Raw genomic sequence first — 19,737 nt, 5'->3', positions numbered from 1 at the left:
CAATTCAACAAGTACTCCTTTCGATCTTTCTTTCTTCTCTTAATTTGCAAACCACCTCTGGTGTATGGTCGCAAACATAGGCGTCTCGATGTTTTACATTTCAGGATGCATTTGTGTGCTATAGATAGTATGCGCTTGGCTAAGAAGGTCACAACATTGCCATCAGGAAGTAAAACTGACCAACACACAAAATTATGTGTAACCTTAGACATTTATAGTCTGGTTAATAAAGTTTTGTGAGAATTACTCATAGACGCGGATGGCAAAAAAAAAAAAAAAAAAAAAAAACAATAACAGAGACCCGATTGACGTCAACTTCATTCTTTCTATAGTATTGAATTAGACTATCTCTAAATTGTTCCGCGGTGATTGAATTTACAACAATAGGTGGTAGGTTATTCCACAAGCGCATATAAGACGGGAAGAACGTCTGTTCATGTCTTTGTATTCGGGCGCGCAGCACTGCGAATTTTAGATCCAGTCCCCTTGTTCTTGACCTCGTTGTTGCTGGACTAAAGTTGTCTGGTGGTATTGCTACAATGTTGTGGAATACACGATAGAGTATTGTCAGTTTGGATTGCTTCCTTCGTTGTTCCAAAGTTGTCCACTGTAATATTCGAACCATCTGTGTCACGCTGTCAGTGGTTTTGAAACCGCCTAGTGCAAAACGCGCTGCTACTCCTTGTACCACCTCAAGTTTATCTTTATTTCTTTATTTTGTGTGTGTGTGTGTGTGTGTGTGTATGTGTGTGTGTTTGTGTGTGATAGGACCCCAGGTAGTGCTTGTGTATTCAACGACTGGTCTTATTAGCGTTGTAAAACATTTGGCCTTGATGTAAATGGAGCAGCTTCTTATGTTTCTGTTCTGTTCTGATGAGCAGTTATGGAATTTGCTTTCTTCGTGATTGTGTTTATATGGTCATTCCAAGATAGGTTTAGTGTTGATGTTTAGACCAAATTATTTTGCAGTTTTTACAGAAGAAAGTTTGGTATCAAGCATCGTATACTTGGTGTGAAGTGGTTTCTTTTTGCTTGTCACTTGCAGGATTCACATTTGTCTGGTTTGAAGCTCATTTGCCACGTGTCTCTCACATATTTGAAGATTGTCAAGGTCTTGTTGTAGTAGCTTACTGTATTCATTTGACTTTATTTTCAATATACTAGGCAATTATCTTCAAAAAAAGTCGAGCTCTTGATGAGGCTACTCCTGGTAAGTCGTTAATGTAAAGCAAAAAGGGCAATGGTCCTATGACCGTACCGTGTGGGACTCCAAAAGTGACGTCCGAAATTCCAAACATTTCCGCTTCCACCAACACCCTATGAGCACGTCCTTGCGAGAATGATGATATCAATTTTTAATTGTTTGCCCGGATACTGTAGGCTTCACGTTTTGTGACTAGTGCTGGTCGTTGATGCGGGACTTTGTCGAAAGCCTTAGAAAAAAATCGAGCAGCATACAATCGACTTGGTCCACGTTGTTGAAGTTGTCAGCTAGTTCTTGAACATTGATTATCAGTTGGCTTTCACATGATCTGCTTTACGGAAGCCGTGTTGGTAATATGATAGCACATTGTTACCCCCTAGGTGGCGTATGATATTGATGTGCATAATGTGTTCGAGTATCTTGCTGCAGATGTACGTTAATGAGACAGGCCTATAGTTAGATGGTCTTCTGTCTCCTTTCTTAAATAATGGGGTTATGAGAGCTTCTTTCGATTGATCTAGTACTTGTCCCTGTGCTAGTGATACTTCAAAGATTAAAAAAAAAAAGTATTGGGATGATTTCAGCTGAACATTCTTTGAGTTCTCCTGGTATTTTGTGTGCCTTGTGTGGATTGATGTTTTGCAATAATTTTTCCAACTCCTGATGGGTTTATTGAGATGTCTTCTATTGTTTCATGCCCGTTGTGTGGTTTTGATGGGACGTTGTCGGTGTTCTCTTTTGAAAATACTGACGAGAACTGTTCATTTAAGATGATGGCTTTCATTTGTTGTCACTATGCGTTTGCTTTTGTTGAATCCCAGAACCTTTTAGGGTTGTTTTTATTGTCATCTGTTAGCATGTCTGGCAGATAATTTTTGTATGGCTTGATGGCATTTTGTCTGAGGAGGACGAGAGACGCATGCGCACAACCAACATGACGTTCTCTCTAATAACTGTTCCGCCGGTGACGTCACAGACTATGGGTGACGTCAAATCAAGGGACGCTACTCTTCCCCTAATCTCATTCCCTATATGCTCTTTAGAAAATATTTTAAAAAAAAACATTTTAAGACAGTTCTTTTCCGAATTAATAATGTCGATGCTTCTGTAAAGCGCTTTGAGCACCTCCCTGTGATATGGCAGAGCGCTCAACAAATATTATGTATTGTTATCTAGGACACCTATACCAGAGGTGTCTTTGATTGTTATATAAAACAAAATTGCTTACCTACAGAAATATTCTACAGATCGCCTTTAATCTTAGGCAAGGAATAATCTTTCTCCCTAACCGAGTCTAATTGAAGAGTTCCTTGCTGTTGCCCTTCAAAATGAAAGTAGATGAATGTTTGCGTTTTGTGTTTTCCACGATAAACCGATGTTGTCAAGCCGAAACTGAAAATGAAAAGAAACATCTTGATTTAGATGGAGGTGAGGGAACTTTCGTATCACGACACTTTTCGAAAGTTTTTTAAATGTGAAAAATTGAAATATGGAGCCGAGGTAAGAATAGAATAGAATAGAAGGTATCGACGTCGCTTGTTGATTAGGCCACTGCCACTGTCACCACTGGCCTGTCGCCGAGTCTTTCCAGTTTCCAGTCACTGAATGTCTTGTTCACAACTGATCTAATGCATTTCCTACCTGATCTTGTGATCAGATACTTAGAGATACTTACTTCGAGATACTTAGAGATGATTTCCAGCACATGTTCTCAATGATTTGTTTCTTCCGGTTGCAGATTACCGTGAAGACAGAATGTGATGCGAGCCTTGTAATTGTAATCATAGAAGATTTCTCTTGGTTTTTTTCCAATAGCTATCCAGTCTATTCTTGAATGAGTTAAGTGAATCAGCACTGACAACTTTCTCTGGTAGACTGTTCCACACTTGAACCACTCTAACACCGAAACTATGCTTGCGCACATCTAGTCTGGCCCTTTGTGTGAAAAGTTTCTTAGAAGTGCCCCTTGTTCCTGTCCTCAGGGAGTGCTCGGGCCAGAGTTTAAAAAAGCAGATTACCAGCTTTTTGGTCATATTTTCCATTTAACATTTTGTACACTTCAATCATGTCACCTCCTATTCTTCTATAACTTAGTGTTGGTAATTTCAGTTTTCTTAATCTCTCTTTGTATGTCATCCCTTTCATACTCAGGAGCTGCTTGGTAGCTCTTCTTTGGACGCCTTCTATAAGCTCGATGTGTTTACTTTTGAATGGTGCCCAGACTGAGCTGGCATATTCCAAGTGTGTTCGCACTAGTGCTTTGTAAAGTGGAATGAAAGTATCTTCATTTAGGTATTGAAATATTCTCCGAATTGTTGCAAACATTGTAGTTGCCTTTTTCACTTTCTCGTTGATGTGCTTTTCAAAGCTTAGATCATAATCGATGATAACTCCAATATCTTTTTCTTCATCCACCAACTCAAGTTCATTTCCCATTAGATTATATCTGAAGCTTTCACCTGGATTTAGGTTTCCAATGTGCATATGTTTGCACTTATCAGGGTGAAATCTTAGCAACCACCTATCACTCCACGATGCGAGTTTGCCTAGATCCTCTTGCAATGTGTGCATATGATCTGCTGTTTGTATGATGTTGAATATTTTTGTATCATCTGCAAACATATATACATAAGTGCGGCATCTGGTAGATCATTGATGAAAATTACGAAAAGCAGAGGACCCAAAACTGATCCCTGCGGGATTCCGCAGGTCACCTCTTTCCACTCAGAGCATGCATCATTTATCGTTTCTTGCTGTTTCCTTCCCTTCAAATACTTTCCTTCCCTTCAAATACTTCTCCATTCTATCATTTCTGGTCCAATACCATATGTAATTAACTTGCTTACTAGTCTTTGGTGCGGCACAGTGTCAAAAGTAGTGCGGAGCGGTCCCAAGCATGTTTAGGATCGCCGGTTCTACAGTCCCTGGGAAATGTGAACCACAAGGACCGGTTCGAACCGGTTTTTTTTCGACATGGGCCATTCACAAGGATTGTGGGACCGTCAATGAACCGGTTCTTTTTCGACATTGGCCAATCACAAGGCGTCCTTGGGACCGTCATATGATAGGAACCGGTCCTGCAGTAGATGGCTGTAGAACCGCTAAGTGTAAGTGAGAGCGGAGAAGGCGTGTTGCCTCAAAACATGAAAATAGTGCTATAACACTATCCATTAAGCATGTGTGTGTGTGTGCATGTGTGTGTGTGTGTGTGTGTGTGTGTGTCTTCGAAGATTGATGGAGCGGGCCGGGTCAATGTTAGGGAGTGAAAGGAAAAGGGATTGTTAATATTTTGTGTCTGTGACATGCTGGACCAAAAGTATGGGAAGTGGGAAGAGTTTGTTTTGATTTTTAAAATTATTTTTTTTGGGGGGGGGGGGGGGGGGGGGTTGTTGTTGTCTCCATTCCTTTTTTCTCTTTTCATGCGGCTATGTGGTCTTGTGGTATGACACTCGCTTTCGGATCGGAAGGTCCTGGGTTCGAGCCTCGCTCGGCGCCTAGTTTAGTCCTTGAAAGACTCTTTACTCACATCCTATCACCGTACTCAAGTGTAAAATGAATACCTGGTCGTCAGCATTGTTGTCTCTGTCGGAAAAAATTGTAACATCGCCTAACAGAAGTCATGTCTCGTTCTACGTTACGTGTTGCTATTAGTCAGGGTCCCGTTGTAAAGCACTTTGAGCACATTGAGTGGATATTGCCCTATATTAAAGCTCACGTTTTTTTGTTTCTTTTTTAATTTAAAAAAATGCTATCTTTGGATAGGACACTGTCTATCCCAGCTACCCATTCACTGCTGAATAGACAGAGATCAGAAGAAAAAAAAGCTCGACTGCACCCGGGATCAATCTCTGGCCCCTTGCGTGTAAAGAGAGTGCTCTATCAACTGAGCTATCGGGCCCCCAAATAATCTAATGGTGGTTTTTAAAAATACAGACGTTATAATTGTTATTTTTGAAGAAAGCTATAGTATGTGAAACTTGTATCATTTGATTAGTTAAAACACCAAACGAAATAAAAATATTATTGTATCATCAAATGACAACAATGCGATAGAAAGGAGTGGTGACAACAGATAGCCAAAAGAAAAAAATTGGACCAGCTAGGTTCGAAACACACACACGAACACACACATACACACAAACACACATCTTATAGTAGTCACATTCATTTAAAAGAATAACCCATAAGAGAAGAGGGGTGATGTCGTCAAAATAGATCATTGTCATTGCGATCATTAGTGTGTAGTAAATTAGGAAATTTACCCCGAGTAATAGAATCGTCCAAGGCGTCTCGCGGCCCCTCTTACCCCACCACACACACAAGAGGGGGTTGGTGCAATTAATTAAGTGGGATGGGTGGTTAGGCGAACGACCTAGGCAAAAGAACCGAGAAAATGACAGAGAAAAGACAGTAAAGAAACTAGAATCGCTGGGACCGTTCAAATAGAAAGATAAGAAGTGAACCGACAACGGTTTTTCACCTTGGGACCGGTCCTCCGGTCCCAGCTAATGAACCGTGGGACCGGTTCTTGGGACCGGTCCTCAGCGCGGCACTAGTCAAAAGCCTTTTGATAATCCATATAGATGCAGTCTATAGATGCTCCTTGGTCTAATGCATCAGTCCATTCATCCATGACTCTTAATAGTTGCAATGTTGTTGATCTTCCAGACATGAATCCGTATTGATTTGAAGTGAAGAGGTTGTTGTTATCTAGGTGAGTAATCATATGGTCTCTCACAATTTTTTCCAGTATTTTGCAGATAATCGATGTGAGGCTCACTGGTCTATAATTCCCTGCTAGTGGGGCTAGCCTACACTACATTTTCTCTACTGATCTTTTGATCATGGAAGTGTCAATTGCCAAGGAGTGAGTCCTTGGTAGTTGACGGTTCATCAACTGCCAAGGAGTCAAATTGGAACTCTTCAGCTGCATGTGGTGATTTCAGTCGAGCCTCGATTTGTGCGCATACGAATATCGAATCACGTCACTTTCTACTTTCTTCCATTCACTCATTCCTTGTCAATCGTTGTGGAAAGGATCGAGTCAAAACTTGTTGGCATTTGTTTTTAATTTTTATGTCTTTTCACGAATTTCAAGACAAGTTAAAATAATATCAAAATCAAAACAAAAATTGCTGTTGATTTCCGATTCAGCAGAAAAAAATCCCAGAAGAATGAAGTGGCTAATCCCTGCCAAGTCCTAGATTTAAAAAAAAGAAGTAAGTTTTCCTTTTTTTAAAGGAAATATACTGCACATCGTCTTAATAAGGAACAATTAACGTAAAACATTTGTGCAACAAGATAAATCCGTGGCAGTTAATAGTAAATAGTTGATGATTTACCAACTGGCAAGGTCTGTGACAAAAGGAGGAAATATGAGAGAGAGAGAGAGAGAGAGAGGAGGAAATGACAGAGAAATACACACACAGAGGAAAAAATGGCACAGGGAGGGAAAAGAGAAAATGACAGACAGAAAGAGAGATAGTGTGTGAGAGAGAAAAAAAGAGAAAATGACAGAGAGAGAGAGAGAGAAAGAAGAGTAAAAGAGAGTATTAATTAATATTAATATTAATAACATCACTCTGTGGCAATACATCACTAAAGGTACTCCATGGCAGTTAAAAGTACACATGCGTAGTTGATGAACTGACACGGTCCTTGGCAATTGACGATTTGACAATTGTCAAGGTCTTTGGCAATTGACGCTACCTTTGATCATAGCTATTTTGGGTGGAAGCACTTCTACACTATGCATATAACTTTCCATCACAGCATCTAATCTATTCTTGAAAGCATTGACGCTCGGCGCTTGAACGACATTTGCTGGCAATGAGTTCCAACGTTCAATAACTCTCTGTGTAAAAAAGTTCTGTCGAAGGGTGGTCTCAACTCTGGGTTTCAGAAGTTTATATGAGTGGCCCCTGGTGACTGAATTTTTGTCTACTGTGAACAGCCTATCCTGAGCAAGCAATGTGTGAACTTATAGGTCTCAATCATATCACTTCTCAAACGTCGATAGACCATACTTGGCAGTCTCCAGTTCCCAGTTCCCCTTTGTCTTACTTTCTTTTGGGTGCTTTAATTGTAATTCTAGACCTTTTTACAATCCCATTTTCTTCCTTTTTACTGGCGCTGATATAACCTAAATGTGTTGCAACCCTTAAAAACATAAAAACAAACAAACAAAATATTTTTGGAGGAGTAGATAAGGACTTTGATTTATGGCCATGTCAATCATGTTGACATCCTTTGATAATCTTAGCTACCACTTTGATGTCAAAAGCCACATTTTCATTTTCAATGGTCACTCATGGCCAAACCCCACCCAGAAATAATTTCATAGGTCTGTCCATCACTATGTTTTAAACTTTTGCTCTTGTGAGTTGTTGAGATTTTTAAAAAATCTAAGATTCATTTTTGGTTCTTCTTTAGATTCTTGACCCTTCAACTATTGGTAACTTTGACAACATCTATTGGGCGTATGGGTTAAGGATGGTCTTATTTCTTAATGTGACGTCACTATTTCCCTATGTATGAATTTATAAGTGTAGCAAGGCTCAGAAGCAAATAAGCTAATTTGTGCTCTGGGCATTTTTGAAGCTCAAAGTACATTCCTTTATCTTGTCTTTATTCAGAATTTAAAAAGATATAAAAATCAAGGAAAATGGCCAATATATTTTTAAAATGTAGCTAATAGCTAAAATAAACAAAGAAATTCTCAAAATCAAATGTATGCGTTAAAGAGCAGTTTTAGAAATAATTTTTATGAAACTAGACTAATATTTTTTTTTTTTAAAGGTGATTTCAGTGATGTGATTAAATAATAATCTTCACAATGATCTATATTACTTTTTTATTTTTATTTTCAAAAAAGGTTTCAAGCTTTTTGTAAAATAAAACCATATTACTGATAGCTGGCCACAGCCACTTCAATGCAACAATAATCGTTTTCTTTTTCATTCCTCTCTTTTTATTGCATTTTAAATTCATTTGACTATTTATTTATTTATTTATTTTTCCTACAGAAAATTGGGTGATCATCACTTCCTCATTTCTTGTGCATTATTAGTGCTGACCAATGCAAGAGAAGGATGGACTCTGTTTTACAGAGGAACAGCCAAGAATCCTATTCTTTGGATGGACAACTTGCCAATAGATTGCAAGGCTTGAGAGGCAATCCGGTGTCTTCTCTATTCAAATTGCGAGGAGGATCAAAACCTTTCAGAGAAATGGACCGTACGTCAGCTTTACAATAAATAAATAAATTTCCTTTATTCATCCCATAGGGGAAATATGTCTCTGGGGTCTATTCCAAGGGAAGACTGGAATAACCCAGGTGTCAGCCACAGTGCAATTCCGCAAATTGAGCTAGGGTGAGGTGACTTGCTCATGGCCACACAGTGCAGCGGTGGGGGCTCGAACTCTGTACTTTTCGGGTACGAAGCAAAGACCGTACTGCTGAACCACGCTGCCCCACAATCCAACATTAGTGCTGCCAACCATCTTGTAAATTGCAGGATTCATTTTAATACATGTGAAGAATATCTTATCATGTTTTATAAGTTTATTGAGCATTTAACATCTGCACACACACACAATGTAAAAGACAAGATGGACATCAACAATGGAGAAATAAAGAAACATAAACTACTATTACTCAATACATAAACATAAACATGTAAATGCACCACATATAACCCTAGAACATGATGCATATAAAAAACAATCAACAGAGCAGATTTTGTTTAAAATTTATTGATTAGCTATTCAAAACAGGAAATGACAGGGTTAAGGCCTTCCGCCTCTTTTGGGTCAAAGAGTACTTGTTTTTTTTTCTATCCAATTAAATCTGTTGTCATTTTCCTTGTTGCCCTTTATCATTTTGCCTGGTCCTGGTTGGGGTTATTTCTGTAGGTTATGCACTAATATATATATATATTTTTTTTTTGTTTCTTTTCTGTTTGTTGTTGTAGTTGTTTGGAAAAGAATATATGTATTTTGTATTTTTTTTTCATTAAAAAAAAATTGTAAATCATCTCCCTTTTATTTGTCCTTAGTGTTGTTTAACCCTCTCGTGTTCAGATTCTTTTTGGGGGAGTAGAAGAACAATATGGATTCCAACCTGACAGAGGGACAAGGAACGCAATATACCTCCTCCGTGTTTTAAGTGAAAGAGCTATACAGGTTCAGACCCCACTATACCTCTGTTTTGTCGACTACAAAAAAGCTTTTGATAGAGTACGCCACGAAGAAATACTAAAACAACTGCACTCCATTGGCGCTGATGAGAAAGACCTCAGACTCATGCAAACATTATACTACACCCAGCAGGCATCTATCAAAATCGGAAACTCTACAGGAAATTCCATTCCTATTAAGAAAGGAGTCCGTCAAGGGTGTGTTGCCTCACCAGATCTGTTTAATCTATACCAAGAAACAATCATGAGGGGCATAACTAATATGGAGGGAATAAAAGTAGGAGGTCACAACATAAATAATATAAGATACGCAGACGATACGGTACTCATTGCAACATCAGGAATCCAACTTCAAAAGATTGTCGACAAAGTGGTAGTAGATAGTGAAGCCAAGGGAATGGAAGTGAATATCACCAAAACGGAATGCATGGTAATACAGAAAAACCCCGAAAACAACAACACCTGCAATATAACGATTCATGGCGAGCAACTTACCAACGTAGAAAGTTTTAAATACCTAGGTTCAATAGTGACAACAGATGGAAGATGTAACCGAGACATACGAGCAAGAATAACTCAAGCCAAACAGGCCTTCATGGACCTCGGAAACATTTTGGAAAACAAACAGATGTCGTTCGGGATTAGATTCCGAGTCTTGAAGTGCTACGTGTGGCCAATCTTGTTATATGGATGCGAAAGCTGGACTACAAATGCAGAAACACAAAAGAACATTGAAGCTTTTGAAATGTGGTGTTTGAGAAGGATGCAGAGAATATCGTATACTGCACACAAAACGAACGAAGAAGTGCTAAAACAAACATACCAACAAAGGAAACTAATGCCCTTAATAGCGGATCGACAACTATCCTTTTTCGGACACATAGTAAGGAAAGATAAGAATGAATACCTGTCCAGTTGTGGAAAAATACCTGGTAAACGCGCCCGGGGGAGACAAAGAAAAACACTCATAGACCAACTGAAGGGCTTCACCAACCTAACAATCCAAGAGCTGTTTGAAAAAGCAAGAGACAGGGAGGAATGGAGAGAGATAATTCATGCAGTATCCGAAGCCTGGACCAGGCATGGAACCTAGAAGAAGAAGAAGATAATGAGTTCCCTATATGGCCATGTCAATCATGTAGATATCCTTTGATGATATAAGCCTACTCTTTGATATCTGTAGTCTCCTTTTCGTTTCCGCCCAGAAACGATTTCATAGGTCCGTCCATCACCAAATTTCAAACTTTTGTTCTCGTGAGTTCTTAAGTTTTTTGACCGAAGAACGATTGGCTACTGAGCATCTTGACCCTTCAACGATTGGTCGTTCTGGCAGCTCACGTGTCAACAGCCGTCAACAATGATTTGAATCATCGTTGAGGCAGTGGAAGATGGCCATGGAATAGTTGCGTCACAATCGCACTGTTGATGAATAAATTACCCAGGCATGGTTGATAGGTAAAAAAGCCAAATTATGTTCTAGTTACATTTGAAACAAACAAAGTATATCACTGATCTCATCTCTTTGAGATATAAAGAATGATATAAAAATCAAGAAAATCGGCCGATAAATAAAAAAGTTGCTAAAAAAAACCTAAATAAACAAAAGCAATTTTTAAAATCAAATTTATTCGTAAAACAGTTGGTTTTCAACCGAATTTTATGAAACAAAGACCAATGTACTTCTTTTGTCAAGCTGATTTCAGCAATGTGACTTTCAAATTCCTCAGAATTATATTTTTTACTTTTAGATTTTAGCTTTTAGGCCTACTGACTAAGGTGTTATATTCCTTGCATAATATAGCGTAATACATCGACGGGGAGAAGCGTCTTTGTTTCGGCCAGCTGGATAGATAGCCTGTGATTGGTCGAAGACTTTGAGATGCTTGATTCACAATTCTACACGAATTGACCCTGGCTGTCTATCAAAGAGGTGTAACAAATTTATTTACCGACTATTTTTCTTGGTGCTAAAATAACAAAGTAAGAATTTCGCATCAGAAAAAATAACTCTGAAGTTCCTATCTCTTTATTACAATAAAATTGATACCTCGAATGACAAAATCGACCCACAAATAAGGGAGTTATAAATTATTCATATTTTTTAAAGTTTACAATAATTGTCTTCAAAGTCATTTTTCATCACCAAAGTCGTAATTTTTTACCGATTTTTACCAAACAAAGTGCAATGTCAATGATTTTCACCCGCAAATAGAATAGGATCCAAATCGCAATTTCTGAAACATATTTTCTTTTCTGTCGGCAAATTTATAAAAATCAAAGCTGAAAACATCCTGCGGCAGTGACAGGGCCTGTCATTTCCTTCACAACAATTGGATTTTACTTACTGAGGCCAGTCTTGACTACCCCGCCCATGAATATTATGCCGTTGTCGGTTTTTGTCGGGTTGAATCTTAAAGAGTTAACTAAAAAAAAAGAATAGAGACATAGACATAGAGATGGATTTTCTTTGTTCAGTATTGAAGTTAGTTTGAGACCACCTATAAGGTGCTTTGAATACATTTAGTGGATATATGCACTAAATTAAAGTTCAGTTTTAAAATGTGTTATGCCACCTTATGCTTATTTGTTTATTCGCTTAATGATTTATATATATTTTTAAGGTTCTGATATGGAAAAAATTGAGACAAGACAGGTAAAACTGCGTAAACCCCAAGTGGTAGCGATAACCGCCGAAAGTAGCGTCCCTCCCCATCTGTTGATGACTGCCTTGTTGGAACAGTTATGTCACATATACGTTCCCCAAGACAAGGATTTGGCCAACAAAGTATTTAAAAGTAAGTTGTTTTTGTTGGTCAGTTGACTTAAAATTAACCACTAGATTTTTGACCAATCAAAACACAGAATTTGGTACACACCCTCAAGCCCGCTTGGACAAATATAGAGCTGGTTGTTTACAAACAATAGAATGAAGGAAGCTGACATCACTTAGCTCTTTGTTATTGTATTTAGACCTCGAGTTGGGTGATGAGTTCTCACTAGATTCACTCAATCAAACTATAAACGGTAAAGATTACACATAGTTTCTACCATCGATGGTTATACCATGTAGTTTGCTTAGTTTAGCTGTAACTGCCACTGTTTACATTCAGACTGTCCAAGGGGGGTGGTTATGTTCCCTTCCACTGAGTGTCTATTAACCAGAAAGCGTCTTGGAATTTTTATTTGATTTGTTTCAAACGGCGGTTGACAGTAATTTGGCTATGATGGAATTGCACATTTTGAAACTGTTTTTCTTTTCAATAAACTTTAACTAATAAGAGAATGTAACAATCAGCTTGTCTAAACCTTTATTTATTATGTTTGAATGGTCTTTTTATCAGTGTTATGTGAGAATCTGAGCAAGCTAAATGTTATCTCCCCCTTGAGTCACCTGGATGAGATGCGACATTTACGAAAACAGCATGGGATTACTTTTAGGAGGTTGATGGGGGCAGCTCTGCAGAGTATAAAACAGGTAAGTAAGTAATTAGAGATCAAAATGATTGAAAATGGAGGAAGGGATTGTCTTATTGCTTATGATGTATTGATGTCTTGAAGACATTCTCATCAGTGTAACATCTTTCAAGATGTAAAAGCAGATTACTTTTATTCCTCTAGCTCTAATCCCTTGTTGGTACACTACTCTGAACGTTGAACAGATTCAATTGTGCGGCTATGTGGTCTAGTGGTATGACACTCGCATTCGGATCGGGTGGTCCTGGTTTCAAGCCTCACTCGACTTATAGTTGAGTCCTTGGAGAAGGCTCTTTACTCACATTCTCTCACCGTACTCAGGTATAAAATGAGTACCTGGCCGTTAACAGCGTTGTCTCTGTCAAAAAAAAAATTGTAATGTCGCCTAACAGGCGTCATGTCCAGTCCTACATGTTAAGTGTTGCTGTTGGCCAGGGACCCCTTGTAAAGCGATTTGAGCACATTTAGTGGATATTGTGTGATATAAAAGCTCAATTAAAAAAAAATTAAAACAAGAAACACATTTTTATTAATAACAGCAGTTTGTGGATCATTATGATTAAAGATTACAAATAATACTGACAATCCAGAGACTCAACATTTGCAAAAGATAATCACACACTTGCTTTTATAGTGATTGTATTGTGTCATTGTAATGAAATGAACGAATTCAAAGGTTGACTGAAGTGAAGAATGTATCAATGAAGATTAGAGAAGCTAGATTGAAATGGTTCGGACATGTAAAGAGATGAGAGAGGGAGTGCGTGGGAAGAAAAGTATTGGACTTACAATTGGCGGGAAAGAGGAAAAAGGGATGCCCAAAGACTAGATGGTTGGATAAGGTAAAGGACGATATGAAACAACTGGGCCTGGAGGAAGATGATGCTTTGAACCGAGACGCATGGAGATGTGGCATTCATTATGGCAACCCTGCAAAATGCAGGATACACTGAAAGAAGAAGAATTGTGTTATTGTAAATGGCCAGATAAATTCATTTCAAAGTCCAATATTCAAAATTTGACTTAGGGCAAAGAATAGCTTCACAGACATTTGACTGAAATTTTATAGTATGAGATGTATAAAGTATGATTTATTTGTTTGCTGAAAACTCCAGAGATTTTAGAAACGTACAATTACCAAGTTTCTCGTGTCTTTTCCTAGTAAGAATGAAATTCAATGATTTTGAAAATCAAAACACATAGAATATGGGCAAAACAATGACATATATAAGTGCCATTCTTCGAATTTGGATATTGCTTGATTTCCATAACTTAGGGTGTAGGGCTAGTTAGGTCTTAGATGTGCAAATGTTTTCTCACATTCAAACTGAGTAATTTAGAAAGTTTTTTAAAGCACTAAAATTCCAGATATTCCAGATTTTATTCAGCCAGAGGGGAAATATGTGAATCTGAAAATGTAAACGCTGGAAAAAATATAGGTAGATTTGAGGTTTTACATTTTTTTACGGAGATATAAGGGACCCTACGGCTCTTTTTGTACTTTAATATTTTGCGCAACCAAAAATACACCCAAATGCAAATCAATTATTTTTTTGGGTTGATAGTTTATATGAAAAATACCAAATTTTTTATTAGAGGGAGTACATATTTATCAATCAATAACTTATTTTTTCCCCATAAACAGATTAGATGGATTTTTATTTCATTAGCATAAAATGTGTTACCAAATATGTTAAAATTAACTTGATCCCAATGTCATCCTGATTAACCTACTTTTTAACTTTAAATCTACTGTACAATAAATAAGCCTTGATATCATGCATATTGAGCTATATACCGATTAAAAAAAAAAAAGAAATTTTGATTTTTGAATTAAAGCAATGAGATATTTTGTAAGTTGCATGTGGCAATTCTGGGGTGAATCCCTGAAAGTGAAAATAACTTTAATTAAGCTGAATTTGAATTTTTAAAAAAATTGTTTGTTTTTGAAGGTGTATATTTTAGACTTAAAGACTTATATTAAAAAAAAGACAACTTAAGATTTTTGATAACATTGAAAAAGTTCTCTGATACTTACAATTTAATATTTCTTTATTCTTCCCCCAACTTGTTTTTCCAACAGAATCAAGTCGCCATAGCATTGCCCGGAATCGGTCTTGTCCCCAATCCCATGTAAGTTGCCATTAAGCCAATACATTCATTTATTTTTTTTTATGATTGAGTCCTGAGATTTTGAAGTGGTTTTAAAAGGTAGCAATCTTTTGCTAATTGGAAAATGAGATCAGTGATTTGGGGATTAAAGTAAATTGATTTGTTTAAGATAAAAGGTCTGGTGCAGAAATGACTTAAATCTTTCGCAAGTGGCGTAAAGCCCTGGAATCCCATAGCGGGCAGGGAGGTACATACTGTGTCTTCTATCGCCTTATATCTGTTATCCAACAAGCTTTCTGTCTTTGTCTTGGAATGGGATTACTTGTTTTTTTCCTGGCCCTCGTCGGAGTCTTGGCTGGGAGGGAAACAGTCAAATGCATAGTTATTGTTTTGGGAGATGATATTTTTTTCCTTGTAAATCATCTCTCTGTTATGTATTATTATATTTGTTATTTTTAATGTTTAGTGTAAGCATTTGAGTGTATTCCTCTTTGTTGGATTTTGTGCTTGTGTCCGGATGAGACTTATAGGTGATCTCAAACTAAGTACAATGATAGTGTGATCTTGGAATCTACATCTGATCCCTATTTGTTTCCAGTTCCCCTGTGTCTTACTTTTTCTTGGGTTCTTTAACTGTAATTCTAGAACTTTTTACTATCCCATTTTCTTCCTTTTTACTGGCGCTGATATAACCTAAATGTGTTGCAAGCGCCGTAAAACCCTTAAAAACAAACAAAAACAAACAAAGCCCTGGAAACAAAGGTAAAATGGCTGCAAGTTCAATTCTTGATTAGTATACAATTTGTTTTCATCTCAAGAGTTCAGTTTTCTTTTTAAAATAGCTGATCTAGTCGGTTCTGTGTTCCATGTATTTATACCTTTAAATAGGATTTATGAAAGAGGCATGATTATTGGAAGAGTTTTGTGGAAAATACATAAGAATTCAACAAAAACAGGTTGATTTATTACCAAAAATCAAGATCTTGATAAGTCTTGATCTACATACAGACTGCTGTCTTAAATAGTGTTTGGAATGAAGTTTTCAATTCTCTAAGTTTGTTGTTTCATATATTAAAAGTTATGTTTTTGATTTTTGCTTTAAAATTTATTTAAGTTTCATATTTCATTTCTTTTTAAATCGATGAAAATGAAAAGCTTTTTAACAGATGTGGTTCCAATCAAAACAGTATATAGTAGTCAATAAAGAGTTCACCCCCCTCCCCCTCCCCTCCCCTGGACTCAGGGATTGTTTTGGTGACCCTCCCATCACTTTGAAGTCCCTTGCATCTCAATTGCGGGAGTGCTTGGCTATCATACTTATTAATGAACTTGCTTTAAACTTTTGTTGTATCCATTGTTTTTTGGTTTTTTTTTACGTCTGACCTTCTTGTCACCCAGTTTGGGTTCTTAAAGCTGACTCGGTACAGCACAAGCGAAAGGACTGATTTCAGGTTCAGTCCAAATTTTTTTTACTAACCATTCAAAAGTGATAAGGTAGTTGGGTCTCTTAAATCTGGTGGGTTATATTTTGTCGTCCTATCAAATGATAGCAAGCAATTGAATAACATTGCCATAGCAGGCTATGGCTGAAAGAGAGGAATTAGCAAACAATTATTTCTACTACAAAAACTCTAAGTTTTATATGCCTCATCATTCATAATGTTTACTTTTTGCTTCTCTCTCACTTTAGTTAGAATTTGAGTTAGAGAGTTGGAGAATAATAACTTAGTTGATGTTTATTTCTTCAAGTTCAGCAATATTTGCTCATGCCCCCCCTCATTTTTTTCCCTTTTTTTTCAATCTTTGGGGGTTATCCTCACAATTATAATTTTGTTTAAATTATAATTTGCCATCTATTTTCAGTCCCAACAAAGGTGAGAGACTTCTTCTGCAGGAGGCATTAATGGACGAATTCTCGTCTCGCTATGAGGAGGAATTTGAGGAAATAGGCCTTCTGGGTAGTGGGGGCTTTGGCTCTGTTTTTAAGGTAAAGATCAGGCAATAGAGACCTGTGTTTTGTGAGAGATAATAATAAAGCACCAAGAATTTGAGCCTTTTTATATTAAGGGGGTCCCGACAGCTCAAGTTGTTTCTTTGACCCCCCTGTCTACCTCTGCCCTAACCAACAAAAGGACAGTATCTCTCAAAAAATCATAAAATCACTTTTTTCACTTAATCGACACTCTAGGACATAGGAAAGCTTACAAAGTTGTCAGAATGATCATATCTCAAGTATTTTTGAAATTAGAGGCGATTAAAAATTTTGCTTGAAACTGTATCCTATTTAAGCCCCATCTTTAACTAACAAAAGGACAGTATCTCAGACGGTCGTCCCTGCCCCGTAAAGTGAATGGGGTCCCTTGCATGGTCCCTTGTGAGCATGACGGTGGCGACAACGAATATTATAATAATATCATAGCATGGCTGAACCATTCGAAACGGCTTGGGAAAACATTGCTACTTGCAGGGCTGCCAGATGGTCATATTCATAGCCAATTTGGCCAAGATTGGCCACAATTAGAATATGGCTTTTTTAAAAATATCTTTTATTTACTTTTTCACAGCTACTTTTTCCTTAGTGTAGTCGATCTATTTTTTTTTCAAATAAAAAACGATGAGTTTACAGGCAGTCAGAGCGTTAGTTCATATAAGGGGTATTTGGATGCTTTGATTTTGAAATTGGCCATGAGGAACTCTGATCATCTGACATTATTGTGTATGCGTATGTGGGGAATTAGTCTGTGTGTGCAAAAAAAAGAAGAAGAAGAAGAAGAGAGAGAGAGAAAGAGAGAGAGAGAGAGAGAGAGAGAGAGAGAGAGAGAGAGAGAGAGAGAGAGAGAGAGAGGAGGGAGGGAGGGAGGGAGGGAGGGAGGGAGGGAGGAGGGAGAGAGGGAGAGAGGAGAGAGAGAGAGAGAGAGAGAGAGAGAGAGAGAGAGAGAGAGAGAGAGAGAGAGAGAGAGAGAGAGAGAGAGAGAGAGAGAGAGAGAGAGAGCTGACAATTGATAATGTATAGATAGAAATCACCTGTATCCTAGTTTGGACGTTCATGTGTCGGGGGGGGGGGGGGGGGGATGTGAGTTGCGTATGTGTGGGTAATACGAGTGGAATGCATAATGTGATCAGTGCAATGTGGGAAGATATAACATTTTCTAATGTGATGATTTATTATCAAGATATCGAAAACAAAGAAAACATTTTTTGGTTGGTGGGGGGGTGCTGGGGGGAAAAGGGTTGTTTCTCGCATTATTTGACTTATTAAGTCACACAGTAAATACAATTTTTTGGTGTTGAAACATTTTATGTTGACAAGTTTGGAACAGCAGTAACAAGAAATTTTGTAAATAATTTGTTTCCCTTAGAAAAAAATCTGTCGTTCTGCATGTAAATTGCTACTTTATTCTAGCGAAAAGCCATGAGCAGACTCTTTTCGAAATAAAAGTTTGCCATGAAAAGTAATATCTTATGTCACCGTCTTTCCCCGTCTATCCTATACAATCATCCAAAACCTTTGTCATCCCTATCATCTGTAAATTCAAAATTACACGATGGTGTCGCATTGAAAGAAAAGGACAATTTTTTATTTTGTCTAATAGAAATCAGCTGATAAATCGCAATTTTACAATATTAATTGTTCATATATTTCTTCTACAATTGAAATAAAATCTTTTAAATCTTTAACATTTTAAGACAAATTCTATTTAATGGCCGGTTAGTAATGTTATCGATATTTTGCCAAGTCTTGATTTAAAGTAACCAATGAAAACTTTAACATTGGCTAATAAATTAATTCAGTCGAGAATCTGACGGATAATTCTTCTTCTACTATCACAGTCATATAAATGTTATCATTATAATTTGGCTACCTTGACGTCAGATGACCTGGTGATAGCTATAATACTATTATTATGTAAATCATCGAATCATGAAATTCAACAATACGTTGAGTCGGAATTGGCGAGACTGACCAATTTAATTACCGGTGGGTGGTAGCAATAACACAGAGGTTGAAAATGAAATACCAATGTGCATGACACAAAGGGACAGACTTGTATCGTCGAAGGATGATTGATGTTGCATCAATAGGTTTACCCTATTGTGTTCAGATTCTGTTTCTGCTAGATGCTGAGTTCCCTAAATGGCCATGTCAATCATTTAACATCTTTAGATGATCTCCTCCTACTCTATGATATCTATAGCCGTGTTTTCAAGTCTGATTGTCAATCATGACAAAATCCCACCCACAAACTTTTCATAGTTCCATCATCAGTTTCAAACTTTTTGCTCGTGAGATGTCAAGACTTTCTCAGAGCAAATTATTGGTTCTTGATAGATGATGCTGGTTCTTGACCTTTCACCATTACTTACAGCTTTTCATTGATTGGTTGCTGTGACCGCTTACAGATTAGAGCTTTTCTCGACGATCGTCTGAAAGTTGCGTCATCTTCTTTGTGTCCTTTTGAATTTATTAGTGAGCCAAGGCTCGTTGGGAAAAAAAAGCCAATGTATGTTTTAGTCAGATTTCAAACAAAGTACATCGACGATCTTGTCTCAGAGAGAAATGAAATATGATACAGGAATCGAGAAAATCGGACAAGAAATAAATAAGTAAACAAACAAGGACAAAATCAACTTTCAAAATAATATTTACTCTTAAAACAGTTGTCTCTCAACCGATTTTTATGATTCAAAGACTAATGTTCTCCTTCTTAATGGTTGATTTCAACAGTGTGGTTTTTATATTCCACACTC

General features: G+C 37.4%; 1 protein-coding gene across 2 annotated transcripts in view; it reads left to right on the top strand.

Annotated features, from left to right (window-relative positions):
* The first annotated feature begins 2,507 nt into the window (after nt 1–2,507).
* LOC144977342 (uncharacterized) overlaps nt 2,508–19,737 on the top strand; it is a 41,138-nt gene continuing 23,908 nt past the window's right edge. Inside the window, exons 1-6 of one of the 2 annotated variants that reach the window (XM_078922433.1) lie at nt 2,508–2,632; nt 8,230–8,440; nt 12,024–12,197; nt 12,744–12,877; nt 14,960–15,009; nt 16,852–16,975. In XM_078922433.1, the coding sequence (XP_078778559.1) occupies nt 8,296–8,440; nt 12,024–12,197; nt 12,744–12,877; nt 14,960–15,009; nt 16,852–16,975 (627 nt within the window). In that variant the 5' untranslated portion in view covers nt 2,508–2,632; nt 8,230–8,295. Of the gene's footprint in view, nt 2,705–8,229; nt 8,441–12,023; nt 12,198–12,743; nt 12,878–14,959; nt 15,010–16,851; nt 16,976–19,737 lie in introns of both variants that reach the window. The other variant, XM_078922434.1, reaches the window with a different exon arrangement.

The sequence above is a fragment of the Berghia stephanieae genome, chromosome 7, assembly GCF_034508935.2.
Source record: "Berghia stephanieae isolate SIO BIC M18660-M18661 chromosome 7, UCSD_Bste_1.3, whole genome shotgun sequence".
Lineage (NCBI taxonomy): Eukaryota > Metazoa > Mollusca > Gastropoda > Nudibranchia > Aeolidiidae > Berghia > Berghia stephanieae.
Note: the sequence above shows the minus strand (reverse complement) of the source record. Positions and strands in the feature narration are given on the sequence as shown.